Source organism: Danio rerio, chromosome 12 (genome assembly GCF_052040795.2).
Source record: "Danio rerio strain M-AB ecotype USA chromosome 12, GRCz13ab, whole genome shotgun sequence".
NCBI lineage: Eukaryota > Metazoa > Chordata > Actinopteri > Cypriniformes > Danionidae > Danio > Danio rerio.
In genome coordinates, this window is record NC_141032.1 from 34,466,902 (window position 1) to 34,483,047 (window position 16,146).

General features: G+C 33.6%; 1 protein-coding gene across 2 annotated transcripts in view; it reads left to right on the plus strand.

The window, feature by feature from the left end:
• Positions 1-16,146, plus strand: part of stxbp4 (syntaxin binding protein 4) — an 80,866-nt gene that overhangs the window by 61,659 nt on the left and 3,061 nt on the right. For both annotated transcript variants that reach the window (XM_087276573.1, XM_087276574.1), the window contains exon 23: positions 10,688-10,745. In XM_087276573.1, coding sequence (XP_087132699.1) covers positions 10,688-10,745 — 58 coding nt within the window. The remainder of the gene's footprint in view (positions 1-10,687; positions 10,746-16,146) is intronic.

Consider the following 16,146-nt stretch of genomic DNA (forward strand, 5'->3'; position numbering starts at 1 on the left):
CAGAAGTGAACCGGACCAGAATTCGTGTGAACCGTACCCCAGACCACCTCTGGACTCGGCACAGTTCAGCCGAGTTCAGAAGACACGTTCACACCAGCTACTCTGACGTCAAACAAACCCGGGTGTAGACCAAAAGTGCTAGTATGAAAGCACCCTTAAAAGCCAAAAACCAAAAATCTAAAAAATCAGAGAGATAAATGTGGGAAAAAAGTGTTTTAGTCTTTAGAGTTTCTCCTTAAAAGACTGGAGTTATTAATAAATATAGTCAGTAATGAATTACTCCATTCTTTTGTATCAGAAGAAAGCTCGTTGGTTGTATTTCTGCTTTCAGATTTTTCTTTGTGTGTTAAAGGAAAGAGACAGTTCAGGGACACGGCGAGGCTCAGACAAAAGAGCATCTCTGGCCTCCTCTTCTGCTCTCAATACATGGTCTTAGCCTAAACACTGAGGTTAATCAATTCTGGAGTTGTTTTTCAATGGGTTTTCAATGGGTCATCATGGGTTTTTGAATGAATATTATGTGCAGTGAATATTGGAATAGTGAATGGCATAATATACCGGAGAATACTTCAGACTACATTTTGAGAATTGAGACCTCCAAATGTATAACCCAATAAAAATCACATTATAATTAGTAAAGCATCAATCTGAATTTTAGTTCAGAATGTGTCCTCTTTAAAGAGGTCATGAAAAATGAAGATTCTATAATCATTTAGGTATTAATAGGATTTTGGAAATTGCCTTTTTTTTTCTTTTTCTCCAATACTTTAAAAGTCTGTGGGTCCAATCTAACTTTGGACATTTTTGTTTTTAAATGTGTTGCCATACGGCATGTTCTTGTATAAAATGAAAAATTTAAAATTGCATGAATAATTTGTGAAAAGGCACAGTTTCTATCTCGTAAAATGACTAATACAGGGGTCCCTGATTATTTGATTTACATTCTAAAAATAACTAGCAATAGGGGAAATGCCTAAGTAGTCCACTTTATTATTTTTTTAACAATTTTTATAGATGCTTTAAGGCTGTAAACCCCTCACTACACACTTTATACACTTTTCTCAGACAGGCATTAACATTTTCACACTTTTCTTTCTCGTCTAAACACTCTGAAAGTTCAAACCTTTATAGAAAAATAAGTCCAGTATTATAGTATGAAATCAAAGATCAAAACCTGTTGTCAGGCGCAAACATTCATCGTTGTCAGCAAAAGGTTCATAAAGCTTTTTAGCTTTTGTGCGGATAATGCTTGCATCCAGCACATTGTTCTTTTTTTTTGCAATCACTGATCCACAAGCAGACTCGTCCTTAAGGGGGTCGCACAGGAGATGCACTACGCATATAAAAGTTGAAAGTAACACAGACTGGATGTGCACATTTGCATGTTATTTAAAATTAAAGTTAAAAATATGAACAGTGTCCTGAATCATACACTAAAAAATATATATTCAAAGATGATTCCTTAAATTAAAAAAAAAAAAGTTTAGGTGGTTGTAAACAATTTATTTGGGCTGAATTTAAACAAACAGATTAGGTTAAACATTACTAAAATTGTATTTGTTTGTTTAAATTCAACACATAAACTCTCAGAAATAAAGGTACGTGAGCTGTTACTGGGTGGTACATTTTAAGAAGGTACATGTTTGTTCTTAAAGGGTACACATTAGAACCTCAAATGTGTATATTAGTACCTAAAAACCTAAAGAGGAAAACTTTTGTACTTTTAATGTGCTAATATGTAATACTAGTCGATTCCATAAATTTGGTTAGCTATACAAAATATATCAAGCAATTTATTCAATAAATATGCTGTTTATTTGTCTTTTTTATCAAATACAAATGTATCCATCTAAATTGAGCTTTTATTTAAAGAGCCTCTATTTTGCACTATGAAAGGTTAGAACTTGGTTTTGGGGCTTTCCAACAATAGACTGATATGCATCCTAGGTCAAAAAACACACTCATATTCTTATAATATATTTTTACCTAATAATACCAGCAACTTTCATATATTTCTTTTAGCAATTCATTAGTTTACAAACCCCTCCTTAGAGCTAAGCTAGTCTGCGGTGATTGGGCCGATGACCCAGTCTGTTGTAACTGGTTGACTGGATTCAGCGTGAGACAAAGAGAAATGCCCCCCACGGCTATGAAGTAGCAGCCAGAGAGTATGTGAGAGCACAATGCAGAAATGCAATAAAGCATTGCAGTTAAACACCCGCATATTACTCTAAACCTTACACTAACTCCAAGTAACAACAACAACACACATTCAGTATTAATCCACACAGTGGTCAAAGTTGAAACATTTTGAAAATGAAGTGCTCTGCATGTGAGGAACAGCTAATGGGGGCCATAGCAAAAAACAGCAAAGGATCACAGGGCCATTACAAGTTACAACACAAAATTAAACACATTTTGCAAACTACACAAAACGAGGCAACAATTTTAATGACACTTACATGTTATGATCGGGAGGAAGAAGAAACTGGTCCATATGAAGTGCAACAGTTACTGACAAAGTCCCATACATAATAATCTCTACTTCTCCTTCCTTTAATTGCACATACAGTAGCTGGCGAATCCCGCATTGCAGTGTAGGTTATTGTATTAAAAATCAGAAAAATGACAGGAACAAACACAGCACTAAGTCGGCTATACTGTGGTATTGTTGTGAGAATTAATTTAACCCTTTTTTTCCTCACAGCCAAATCTCCATCTGTTAGTGATCGTCATCTATTCGCGTCATGATCAGTATGGTGATCCCCCGTGCTCCACTAGTGTATGACAGAAAAGCGCACTCACATTTTACTCGATCTGGAACTACATATTTGGGGATGTACCATTTCGACATCAATGCGTTCAAGCAGAAAATCCGAACCCAGCTCGATTCATTTATTCGACTTTGAGTTGACATTTTCGTTAAATATTCAATCGTTTTAAACATGGTGCACTTTCAGATTTAAACCTCAGCTGGATGTTTCCATTCACTTAGTTCTGTGTTACACACTGCATGAAAGGTCATTTTCAAAAACCCATAATAGGTACTCTTTAAGCACTTTTCAAATCTTGGCATATTCATACAGCAGTTTTTTTTATGTCATAACCCAAGTACACATACAAAAATCTGTCAATGCAAACAAAGTGATTGAGCTATTGACAAATTACACTAAAAAATGTATGGCAAAAGTAAAGACAACAAATATTTGTGTTATAAATTAATGTTGCTTTAACTTATTTTAATAAGTTAATCAGGTTTCAACTAAATGTTTTAAATTATACAAAGTTTACCTTCATATTTTTAGTCAGTTTGACTGATGTAAGTTGAGATGACTGGACAAGTTAATTAGATTCAACAAAATAATGGAAGGCAGCAATTTTTTTTACAGTGTTTCACACGTCTTACATGTTTATAACGGCATTAAGCTAAATATTCTTTTTGGGTGAACTATTGCTTTATTGTTTAGCCATAAGTTGTATGCTAAACGAACGATTTAAGAACTATTAAAGAAACTAAAATTAAATTAAAGATAAAGACTTTTTTAATTAAAAGTTAAGAGCTGGACAGAAGGGATGGATTAGATGAAGACAGAAGACTCTTAGGGTCGATGGATCAGTGAAGCTGAGGGAGGGAAGAAAGAGACAAATTGATAGCTTAAGGAAGAGGGAAACGTGTCCCACACACCTGACAGCATGTGAGCTCTCAGCGATACTCACGTTTTGTCTGAATGCTTTGAGTTGCACATGGAGGGCCACCCTCATCTCGCTGATTGAACCCTCAGCCCTTCTCACAGACAGACAGCCGGTGCTTTCCACGTGATTGATGTGCTTTCAGCCATGTGCACCGCTCTGTGTCTCATCAATGAAGACTAAGATTGAGACATGCTTTGGAATAAGCACACGTGATTTATAAAAACTGGCCAAAGTGCATGACGTATTTCATCATTTCAAGGGACAGTTCGCCCCAACTGAAAATTCTGTCATTAACTGAAGTCCTGTTATGATTTCCGTACATAAGTCTGATATATGGAAGTATATGCAGGGTACATTCGGATTTTAAATAAATAAAATATATGTCATATATGCAACATATATTTCAAAATGTTGCAAAAATGGCCCCTTGCATATATATTTTTTCAACCATTGGAATTGTAAATATATAATTATCATTCACTTTCTTTTTGGCTCAGTCCCTTTATTAATCTGGGGTCACCACAGCAGAATGATCCACCAACTTACCCAGCATATGTTTTTACCCAGCATATGCCCTTCCAGCTGCAACCCATCACTGGGAAACAACCATACACAATCATACATTACAGACAATTTAGCCTACAAAATTCACCTGTATAGCATGTCTTTGGACTGTGTAGCCAGTGACTGTGTAGGTGACAAGAGTGGTACCCTGTGTGGTCGTCTGCTGCTGTAGCCCATCCGTCACAAGGCTGGACATGTTGTGCGTTCAGTGATGCTCTTCTGCATACCTCAGTTGTAGCGAGTGTTTATTTGAGTTACTGTTGCCTTTTTATCAGCTGGCCAGGAACCAGTCTGGCCATTCTCCTCTGACTTCTGGCATCAACAAGACATTTGCACCCACAGAACTGCAGCTCACTGGATATTTTCATTTTCAAACCATTCTCTGTAAACCCTAGAGATGGTTGAGCATGAAAATCCCAGTAGATCAACAGTTTCTGAAAACTAGATCAGCCCGTCTAACAACAACCATGCCACGCTCAACGTCACTTAAATCACCTTTCTTCCCCCTTCTGATGCTCAGTTTGAACTTCAGCAGATCGTCTTGACCATGTCTACATACCTAAATGCATTGAGTTACTGCCATGTGATTGGCTGATTAGAAATTTGCGTTAACAAGCAGTTGGACCGGTGTACCTAATAAAGTGGCCGGTGAGTGTATATGGCCAAATATGAACACTTATGTGCCACGAAACTGTCATTTTTGCTATACTTAAATATTAACATGATATATTGATACAGTTATACAGTATATGTGAAATCCAATTTTAAATTCATATGTATTTTGCATGTATTGCCATTTAACAGAATTCTGTTTGCACACTTCCTTTAGTGCGTGAAATATATGGAAAATATCCGCAAATATACAAATTCAGCTGTAATAGCATTTGAGCAATGCAAATGTCAATAGCGAAACCCTTTCTAAGTTTTTGTGTGTGTGTGTGTGTGTGTGTGTGTGTGTTTGTGTTTGTGTGTGTGTGTGTGTGTGTGTGTGTGTGTGAGTGCGCGTATGTGTGTGTGTGTGTGTGTGTGTGTGTGTGTGTGTGTGTGTGTGTGTGTGTGTGTGTGTGTGTGTGTGTGTGTAGTGCTGTCAGTGTTTTCAAGCAATTATATTTGATTTACCAAAGTCACAGAATAGCAGTTTCACACCTGTCACATCCATAACAAAGGTTTTACATCCATAATGAATATTTTTCCTCATGAATCCAAAAATGTGATATAAAATAGAATCAATCACTTTTATTCTATATAGAAGCAACTCTTATCTTTTTGATTAGCATTGTATATTTTGGGTCACAGAATGTCTACAAATTATGTTGTATACACTGAACTCCAACTTTTTTGCTCACATCCAACATTTGTTTATTTTCTCATTGACTGATATTTTTCTGATCCCATAACTGTGGTTAGTTGTTTTGGAAAATATCACAAAGTTTCAGTATAATTCTAACATAAAATATCTATGTGAATTTGTGTTTTGAGATGTTATTGCAAACTTTACATCCATACCACTGTAATTATGCATTTATTTTCTGTCTGTATGGACTGTTTCTGAACTCCTCAAACACCTCATTTGTAGTCCCAAGTTTTCTTCTGGGAACATACATGTCATAATAACCCAAATTTAATTAACTCTTGCTCAAGGGTATGAGGCCTAGTTGAGTTGCGATAGTAGTTTGTCATTATGTTCAAGTTTCATTATATACTGCAAAACATGCTTTTTCTTCCACTGACATGACTAACATTATGCATTTTAACAACAACAACAACAAACACACACACACACACACACACACACACACACACACACACACACACACAAGTTCATTAGGAGTTTAAACTGATCAGACTTTATAGCACGTGCAGTTTTTTTGTTTGAAGTTGCAAGTGTATTAGAGACACACGTTACCATTAGGCCCCACCCCTCACCCTTATGTAAAGTAGCTCATTTGCATTTAAAGTGACAAATGTAAGAAGTGTTTTGTTTCTGTCCAAAAAGTGACATTTATAGCTTGGCTCAAAAAATGTACTGTCACAATTACGTAAAAAGTGCATAAAAAAAAAAAAAAAAAGTTTAACAAAAAAGAATAGCGGAGTACATACCAAAGCTATGATGTCCATTTTTTTATTTTAGAGGATGAACAATGAAAACATTGACAGCCTATCAGTATCCATCCTGCTTTCCTGAACTCTGGCATTTAAATTGACAGATGACAAAACTGTACGTACTGCACACAACAAAGCGTATGTATTGGTGTGGATGATAATTTTGATAGTGATAGTGTATTTATTGTTCTTGGTGGGAATTTTTTATTCACCCAATTGTTGTTCCAAACCCGTATATACTACATTTTCTTTGCAGAACATAAGGCATTTGGTAATGTTGGAGATTTTACTGAGTGGGTGATCTTTGGAAGAACTTGACAGAGTAGTTGACAAATCTTTTATATTGTGCTTTCAAGAGAGATGGGCAGCAAATCAGTTTCTGGAGGGTTTTCTCTACCCTACCTGACAAAAGTCTTGGCGTTGATCCCAGTTTTAAGAGCAACAAATTTGACTTCTAGTTGATTATTTGGAAAATTGGCAGAAGGTGGATTTTTCTGATGAATCATCTTTTGAACTGCAACAGATCATCACAAATATTGCAAAAGACCTATCGGAACCAAAATTTTCATGAAATTCTGTCAAGTTTGGTGGCAGAAAAATCCTGGTTTGGGGATACATTCAGTATGTGGACATGCAAGAGATCCACAGAGTGGATGACAACATCAACAGCCTGAGGTATCAAGACATTTGTGCTGCCTGTTACATTACAAACCACAGGAGAGGGCAAATGGGGGAAAGCAAGGACCAACTAAAGTCAAGTTATTATTTGTTGTTCATGGATAGGCGACAAGACTTTTGTCAGGTAGTGTATAGTTCATCTCAATTATATCTGATTTAACAAGGTGTAATTTGAGGCAGCTTAAATTGTCTCTTCAGTATCATAGTACTGATCTAGAAAAATCATTCACTCTTGTTGTTTCGGAAAACAAAGGCTTGATTGAATTAAAGAAGCATGTGATGAGCTCTACTCTGTTACTTAGTCCCAGGGCCTAGGCAGTAATGGTCTGAGATCACTTCAGACACGTCACAAATCTCAACGCACACACAGAAATCATAAGCTGCAGAATTTCTACACTCAATTGAATCGGTGGTCATTTTTAATTAGAGATAACCTTGCAATCTTAAGAAAACATTGTTATTTTTATATTCTGGGAAACTATTATGAAATAAGCTTTGAAATCTCCTCTTAGTTTTCTCAAGGCTGCTGACAGCCAATATTTAGGTATGATAAACCAATTTTTAAATGCATTTTATTATGATAACCTGATTATTTCCATTTCTGTGGATGCAGACTGCTCTATGGTATGCATCCATGCAAATGTATTGATAACAATGTCCTTGATATGTTTGTTGTGGTGAATTGTTTCACAAAAGACTGAAGATTTTGTTGAATATAATAATAAAACGTCTGATCATTTCTGAGAGCTGATTCCAGCAGTGGGGGCGTAGTAGCTGAAATATGAATCACCCTATTACCACCATCCTATTAACTATTAATAAGCAGCTAATTATTAGTTTATTTAGCTAAAACCCTTGGTTAATGGTTTGTTCATGTTCCATTAATAGCAATAATTGTACATTCAATGTAAGTGTGACCAAAGTTCTTAACAAACGCATCAATGGCAATAAAAACACATAATTTTTTTATTTTAAGGCACATGTTTTGCTATTAATAAACCATTAAAAAATACTTTTAGCACACTAAACTACTAATTTGCTGCTTATTAATAGATAATATTTGAGTTTAGGTATTTATTCTCTTAAATTCATTTTAATCCTTTAACAAATGTAATCATTAAATCACCCAATTGCAACGCACTGTAGTGTATCTAGCCAGAGAGATTTGTTTGTAGAAAACAGAGACTGAATCACTTAATCTTTGGCCTTTTCTGTCAAAAACTTTGCTTTTGCATGAAATCTAGACGACAGGATAATATGCGTATTCGTTTCCTTTAATAATAAGATCATGTTTCTTATGAGAAGCTGCTTTTGAAGTCACGTCAGGACAGTGTGTTTGCCAGCAGACTTACTGTGAATAGTTATTCCTGCATGTATACTGTATACTGAGGGAGTGTCCAGATCAAATTCAGTCAGGGATTTGTTACCCAGTATGGAGGCAGGTATTAATGAGACTGCTCTCATATTCTGCCATCAATAGTGTCTGCTTACATTTTTTAAGTCCAGGAATTTCTAAAGCTGTGCATAAAAGTGAGACTCTACAGACAAAAAATAAATACATTTATGCACCTGTCAAGTTTGAAATTTTGGCTTCAAAGTGTTTTTTTCAGTCTGATGTAAAGAAAACATAGAGTTACACTTTATCAATGTGTGTGTAGGTTTCAATTACATTGCATGCACTGTAAAAAAAAAATGCTGGGTTTTACAAAACTTCTTCATGCTGTCCCAACACAAATCTATTAAGTTAACTTATTTTTTTCTACAAATTAATGTAGATTAAACATAAAACAATTTTCTACAAAAACTTAAGTAGTGTGTTGATTCAGCTCATTCTACATAAGTAGTTTGAACAAGCAGCAAAATTCTTCTTGAGCACATTTTTGAAGTAAATTCTATATACCTGTACTACCCGACGAAAGTCTTGTCGTGACTCCCAGTTGTAAGAGCAAAAAATAATAACTTGACTACTTCTAGTTGATTCATTGGAAAAATGGCAGAAGGTTGATTTTTTAGATGAATCCTCTATTAAACTTCTTCCCAATCATCACAAATACTGCAGAAGACCTATTGGAACCCACATGGACCCAAAATTCTCATAGAAATTAGTCAAGTTTGGTGAAAAAAAAAAAAGTCATGGTTTGGGTTACATTCAGTATGGGGCGTGCAAGAGATCTGCGGAGTGGATGGCAACATCAACAGTCGGAGGTATCAACACATTTGTGCTGCGCATCACATTACAAACCACAGGAGAGGGCAAATTCTTCAGAAGGATAGCGCTCCTTCTCATTCTTCAGCCCTCACATCAAAGTTCCTGAAAGCAAAAGTCAAGTTGATCCAGGATTGGCCAGCCAAGTTACCACACATGAACATTACTGAGTGAGTCTTGGGTAAGATGCAGGAGGCGTTGTAGATGAGTCCAAGGAATCTTGATGAACTCTGGGAACCCTGCAAGAAAGCTTCTTTGCCATTCCAGATGACTTTATTAATCAGTTATTCGAGTCATGCAGAGATGTTTGGATGCAGTCATGCAAGCTCATGGGATTCATACACAACATTAATTTTTTTTTCCACTGCAGCATGACTTTATATTCTATACTCTACATTATTTGTGTTAAGTGACAAGACTTTTGTCTAAGCAACATCAGACCTTACTGATCTAATTAGGTCATTAAAAATCAAGGCATGATCATATTTTATTTCGGTAAAATAAGCATAATCTAGAGGCCTTTGCCTTTCATATAAACCACTTCTCATAACAAATGATCACCTGGAAGTTAAGTAGTTATTTGTTTTTCCTAGAACTTGGATAGGCAACAAGACTTTTGTCAGGTAGTGTAGTTTTTTTCATTTTATAGTAGTAGTAAGTAATTTTATTTTTTGAAAATATACTAATTCTAGTAATTTTGTGAAGATTTTAACAGATGGATGTGTTCATGCATAATGTGTTTGTTTATATACAACCGTTTATTTTATTTTACTAATAACTGTGATTTTTCTGTCTGTTTGCAGTATTTTTTAAATTAAGGAGCAATACAATAAGCCAAAATAATTCTTAAAAATTAATTCTAAACTTTCACTTCATTATCTTAGGGGAAAAAAAAGAAAACTTTTAAACCTGACTTCCTCCAATGCAGATTTATGTGCTAGGTATTTATGCAAATTAGCACATATTTAATGATGCAGTGCCTTATTTGCATATGTAAACATTTGATAATTTTTAAACGAAGTAAAATAAGCCTTTTTTTTACTTTAAGCTGGGGAAGTATGTTTATAACTATTAGTTATTTATTTGCCCTATTTCACCTGCCGTGTTTTGCCTGAAAAGAGAATTTGGGAAAATGTATTTTAAAACAAAAATCCAAATCCATGGAGACAGATCTGTTTGATGCTTGTCACACTTTCACCGCATGCATTCCCTATTTTCTTATGTAATACCTTTTCATATTATGCAGATATGCTGGGACATTTTGCATATTCATATTTAACCCAATTTCATGCAGTTGCCAGCAAAATCTCACAGTCGCTGGGGAGGATCAGTGGAAAATGTTGCAACAAATGCTATTTTTTTTATTTTGATTTCCAGTCTCTTGTTTGCTGCTCTCATATAGCTGTACATATCTGATCTTCTGTCATTTGTATTCTTTCTCAGGTTTACCTTTTGGCTGGGATGAGGCATATACTTCAGATGGAGTGAAATACTACATAAAGTAAGACTTCAAACTGATTTACAAAGACTTTACCCTTTTTTAAGAAAACTCAAAACGTGAAAGTAAAGTGTGCATGTTTTAAAAGGCACAATGAGTACTCACACACTAAAAACTGAAATCTAAGGGGGATTTTTAAAAAATCTATTCTATTTTTTTTTTTTTTTATAATAATAACAAACATTAATTTGAGAAGATTGGTCTTGCTAAATTAGTTTTATCTTAATTTGAGCAACATTTTACTAGAATCAACTGACAGATATTAAAGGTGCAGTAGGTGATCTGCCTAAATGCAAACCGGTTAGCATAATATGTTTGAAACACAATCCTTTGCTGCCGTCTAAAGCCATGCCTTCTGAAATCACACAAACGCGCACATTAAAGATGGCAAAGACCCTCTAGATCATGCCTTTCGCCAGTTAGAAAACTTTATGGTACTTTATAATACTACAATTCCCAACGAAAAACTGTATTATATCTAGCAAGTTTTCAATTGTGTAGCAAGCAAAACTTGTCATAATGTGCAATATTTCATGCATGCAAGGATCGCTGGACTCACTCTCTCATGCACTTTATCCTAAAGCGACTACTGCATGCTTAGTAGTTAGCTGGTGGTGTGCAGGAATTAAACTTATTACTAAGACGTACTTACATACTATTTCAGATCAAATATTGAGGGGAGCACTGTAAACAATATAGGGAGCACGTCACCGGATGTCACTGATCAAAAATGAACCAATATGAATATGAAACCAACTTCACCTCAGTAAAGCAGGGTAGATGGTACAGCGCTATCTACTTTTGTTTTATTCTTAAAGTAAATGAAAATTTACATTATCAATGCTGTAAAAGGTTCCTTTTGAAACTGATAATAGTCACATCGATCTTTCACCAGAAGATTTCAGTGGCTGAACAACACTTCTGTGTATATAACCCATTTGTTAAACAACTAAATCTTCATAAGCTTTGCGTGACTAAAATAGTTTTCGAGAGTTTACACTTAGATATCCTTGGCATTAATAGCAGGTTTGGCATGCTGTCCTGGGAGAAAACTCTGAGCTCAGACATAACTGAGCCCAAGGCACAGTGCCCAGACCCTCCCTCCCATATAAAGGGGGTCCGAGATCAGGTAGGTCTGGAGAGCTCCCCTTGAAAAATGGAGGAAAAGGGGGAGATGGGGTGGAGGGGGGATTCTTCCAAAACGATGATAAGGCAGTAGGGTAAAATCTGTCTACTTATTGTAAGCTCGGATCAATCTGATTGCGTTATTACTGATTTTGGATGAGAATCCAGTCGTGCTCAATCATATTACGTGCTTCTCTCAGTAGTTTATGAAACCTAACGTGAAACATAACATTACCTCATCCTTTCTCCAGCATGCAAAAGTAACTCCAATATTGATTCAAGATTTCTCTCGTGTCCACTTGACCACAGCCCACCTGCATGCGAAATCGCGGATCTGCGTGAATAGTGGTGCCCAGTTGTACAAATCTACATTTGTTGACAGACAATTTGTGCTACTTATCAGAATCATGGGAATTATCGGCCCAACAATTTTTAATTGAACATTTTTTTTTTTATGTCTTACCCAGATTATACAAATACATATAAACACATTTAGATTATTTACTTTAATCATGACTATTGAAATGTAAAGATAATTTCTATCAATTATATACTGTACATAAAGTGGCTACATTTTCAGTAATGATCTTTAAAATAATTATGAGAATTTATCTTGTTTTGGATTATTGTAAAATTCTTAAAAAAAGAAAAATAAATAATTAAAAAAAATAAAAAATAAATATATATATATATATATATATATATATATATATATATATATATATATATATATATATATATATATATATATATATATATATATATATATATATATATATATATATATATATATATATGTATGTATATATATATATATATATATATATATATATATATATATATATATATATATATATATATATATATATATATTTTTTTTTTTTTTTTTTTTTTTTTTTTTTTTTTTTTTAAGGGTTAACAGGGTGTCCGCGGGGCCTTAAAAAGTCTTAAATCTCAAAATCAAAATTTTGGACCTTGAAAACTTGAAAATATTGTGTTGTTGGTCTTAAATCATTTTTTAAACAGGTCTTAATTTTCCTTTGTTTCTTTTGTATTGCTACCCAATCTGGCCAACACACATACAAACAGTCAGCAACAATCCATTTATTCATTTTCTTTTCGGCATAGTCCCTTTATTAATCCGGGGTCTCACCAACAATCCATCTCAATAAAACCTTTAAGTTTTTATTTAAAAAGATCATTTTACCTCTGTTTACCATAATGGTTTAATTATTTTCCTTACAATAACATTTGCTTAAAAGAGCTCTATGTCATGTATTTAATGTATGTATGTACTAAATCTAATAGTTTTATCTTGTTTCAAGAGGTGCAGTTTTTCTGTTCAATTCGCACGTTAAACTAACCCAAGCTTCTAAAATCAACAAAAACCCAATTCACTCTATGGCAGATAATGCTGTAGTATAAATATAGTGCTTTAAAACTAGTTAAAGCCTTGTATTGTTCCTGACATGTACTATATGTAACCCCTTCATCTCTATAGAAAGCATACAAACCTTTCTGTCCCATGAGCTTGCTCTTTGATTTGCATAACTTTCAAAACAGCTCAGTTTAAATCACAGACATCCATCACTCTTTTGCGAGTTTGTGAAGTGGCACGCAACACCACACCCAGGAGACCAGCATTCTCTATTACACCCACATCTCAACACCACAAATGGCCCGTGCATGCTTGTAGATGTACTTTATTCACTGTACAACCGTTTGAGCTCAGGAAGGTTGTGCTTTAAACAAATGTGCTCTTTTATTCCACAATAATGCATTTATTTGAGGAAAATACTTTCTAAATTGTTGCAAAAAACAATTAATGCTGATCTTTTAAGCTTATTCATTAAAGAATCCTGGTAAAACACCATAAACCGTTAATATTTTGTGTATATTTACACAATTTTTTCACAATTTTTTATCTGCCTAATATAACCAAACATCCACGATCCATTAAGTACTGAAAAATGTTCTTTCGTTTACCTGTTTGATTGTGTGTGCACTCCCACGCTCTGCAGACCCACAGATACACTCCTTTGTCTGGCCAGGGTTTCTACTGTAAAACTTGAATTTGACTTTTGCTTCTAAAAGCTGTGGTTAATCGTATGCAATTTTGAATTATCTTTTTTATTTAAGCTTACTTTTGCTTGGCTTCACAGCTGACAGCACACGCACAGTCGCGAGAGCAAGTGAAACATTCAATAATTCATTCTTGAATCTAAACGACTCAGAAAACTTTACTATGTATTCGGAAAGGACGAAAAAACGGGTCTAAACTGGCTGCAAAATATCCTATATGTAAACCATTAGAATAGGATAATCAGTGCATTTGCCTTATTAAAATAATCTACACATTGTAATTATTATAATTTTTTGGGGTATTAACCTTAAAATGTTTAATGTATAAAACTTTAAAATGTTTTTTTTATTATTAAAAACCGCTTTTATTCTATTAAAAAATGTTATCAGACATACTGTGAAAATTTACTTGCTCTGTTAAACATCATTTGAGAAATATTTTTAAAAATCAAATCAAAGGGAGGCTAATAATTTTGACTTCAAATGTACAGATCTAAAATGCTTTGGCATTCAAGTTTGTTTTGAACTTGACAGAGAGAGAGATTTTACCTGTCAGTGGGTGCACATGGCTCCTCAATAGTATAAAAGTACGAGAAATAGTGGATTTCTTTTTTATTTCTACAGTTTTTTTTTTTTACTTTAACCAATCAAAAAGAAAAAAGTGTATAAGTGTCATAATAAATACAATTATTGTTAAAAATGAATTATGTTTTGTTTTTCGCAAGTAGTTAACTATTTATGTGATGTGTTTAAATGATGTGTTTCATCACATATTATATGTGATAAAAAACACATCATTGTATATTTCATCATAGTATATTTTAAACATTGAAAGCACTGTATTATATATATTTATTTACTTGTTGTAATTTCATTTAAATTAAACAACTTAAAATCATATAAGTTGTTTTAATTCATATTTTTATAGAAATTAATAACACGATTAGTTATAATTCAGCATTTCAGATCAGTTTCTAAAGATAAGATTGAACTAAGATACTGAAAGGTCAGCTTTGAATCAAATGACTAAATTAGATTTTAAAATAAGAAGTGTTATTTTGTAATAATATATATCTATTTTACTATATAACGGTTTGTACTGTGTTAAATCAATGCTAACCTGGTGATCAAAAGGGGCTTTCAGAAACCTACAAAATCATAAGCACTGGTCCAGTTTATGCTGTATGTAGAAAAGAAAATATATTGATAAAAGGGGTATTGATTTTTTTTTACCTTGCTAATAATTCAATGGACCATGGCCTTTTTTTTTTTTTTACTTATACTAAGGTTATTATAGTACTATAGCCCTGTAGTATAAGATTAAAGTAATAGTAAAGGATAATATTATTTTATTGATCATTTTGACTGAACGTATCATTATTTTGTGTATTCAGTCTTTTCATATACAGTTGAATATGGAATTATTAGCCCCCCGAATTATTAGCCCCTGGTTTATTTTTTTTCCCAATTTCTGTTTAACAGAGTGATTTTTTTAGCACATTTCTAAACATAATAGTTTTAATAACTCATTTCTAATAGCTGATTTATTTCATCTTTGCGATGATAACAGTAAAAAATATTTTACTAGATATTTTTCAAGACACTTCTATTCTACTATTTCCACTTCCATCTACACTTAAAATGTTAAATGCTTAACTAGGTTAACTAGGCAGGATAGGGTAATTTGGCAATTCATTGGATAATAATGGTTTGTTCTGTAAACTATCTAAAATATATAGCGTAAATGGGCGAATAATTTTTTCCTTAAAAAAGGTGTTTTAAAAATTTAAAACTGCTTTTATTCTATCTAAAATAAAACAAATAAGACTTTCTCATGAAGAAAAAACATTATCAGGCATACTGTGAAAATGTCCTTGTTCTGTTAAACATCATTTGGGAAATATTTGTAAAAGAAAAAAATCAAAGGGGGCTAATAATTCTGACTTCTACTGTGTGTTATTTTGGGAAGGGGTTATTCACATCAAACTCATATAAAAAAATATGGGCTTGCATAAAATACCTAAAAAGTTACATTTCAAAGTGTTATTTTAATTAGCATACATACTGTTTCACAGAATTACTTTTTTGTTTGCATAAAATGCGAGTGGTCTTAATGAGCATAAGAGACTTTTTATTCTATTCTATTCTTTTTATTCTATTATTATATTTTTATAAACTATTAATAATTATTAATTTA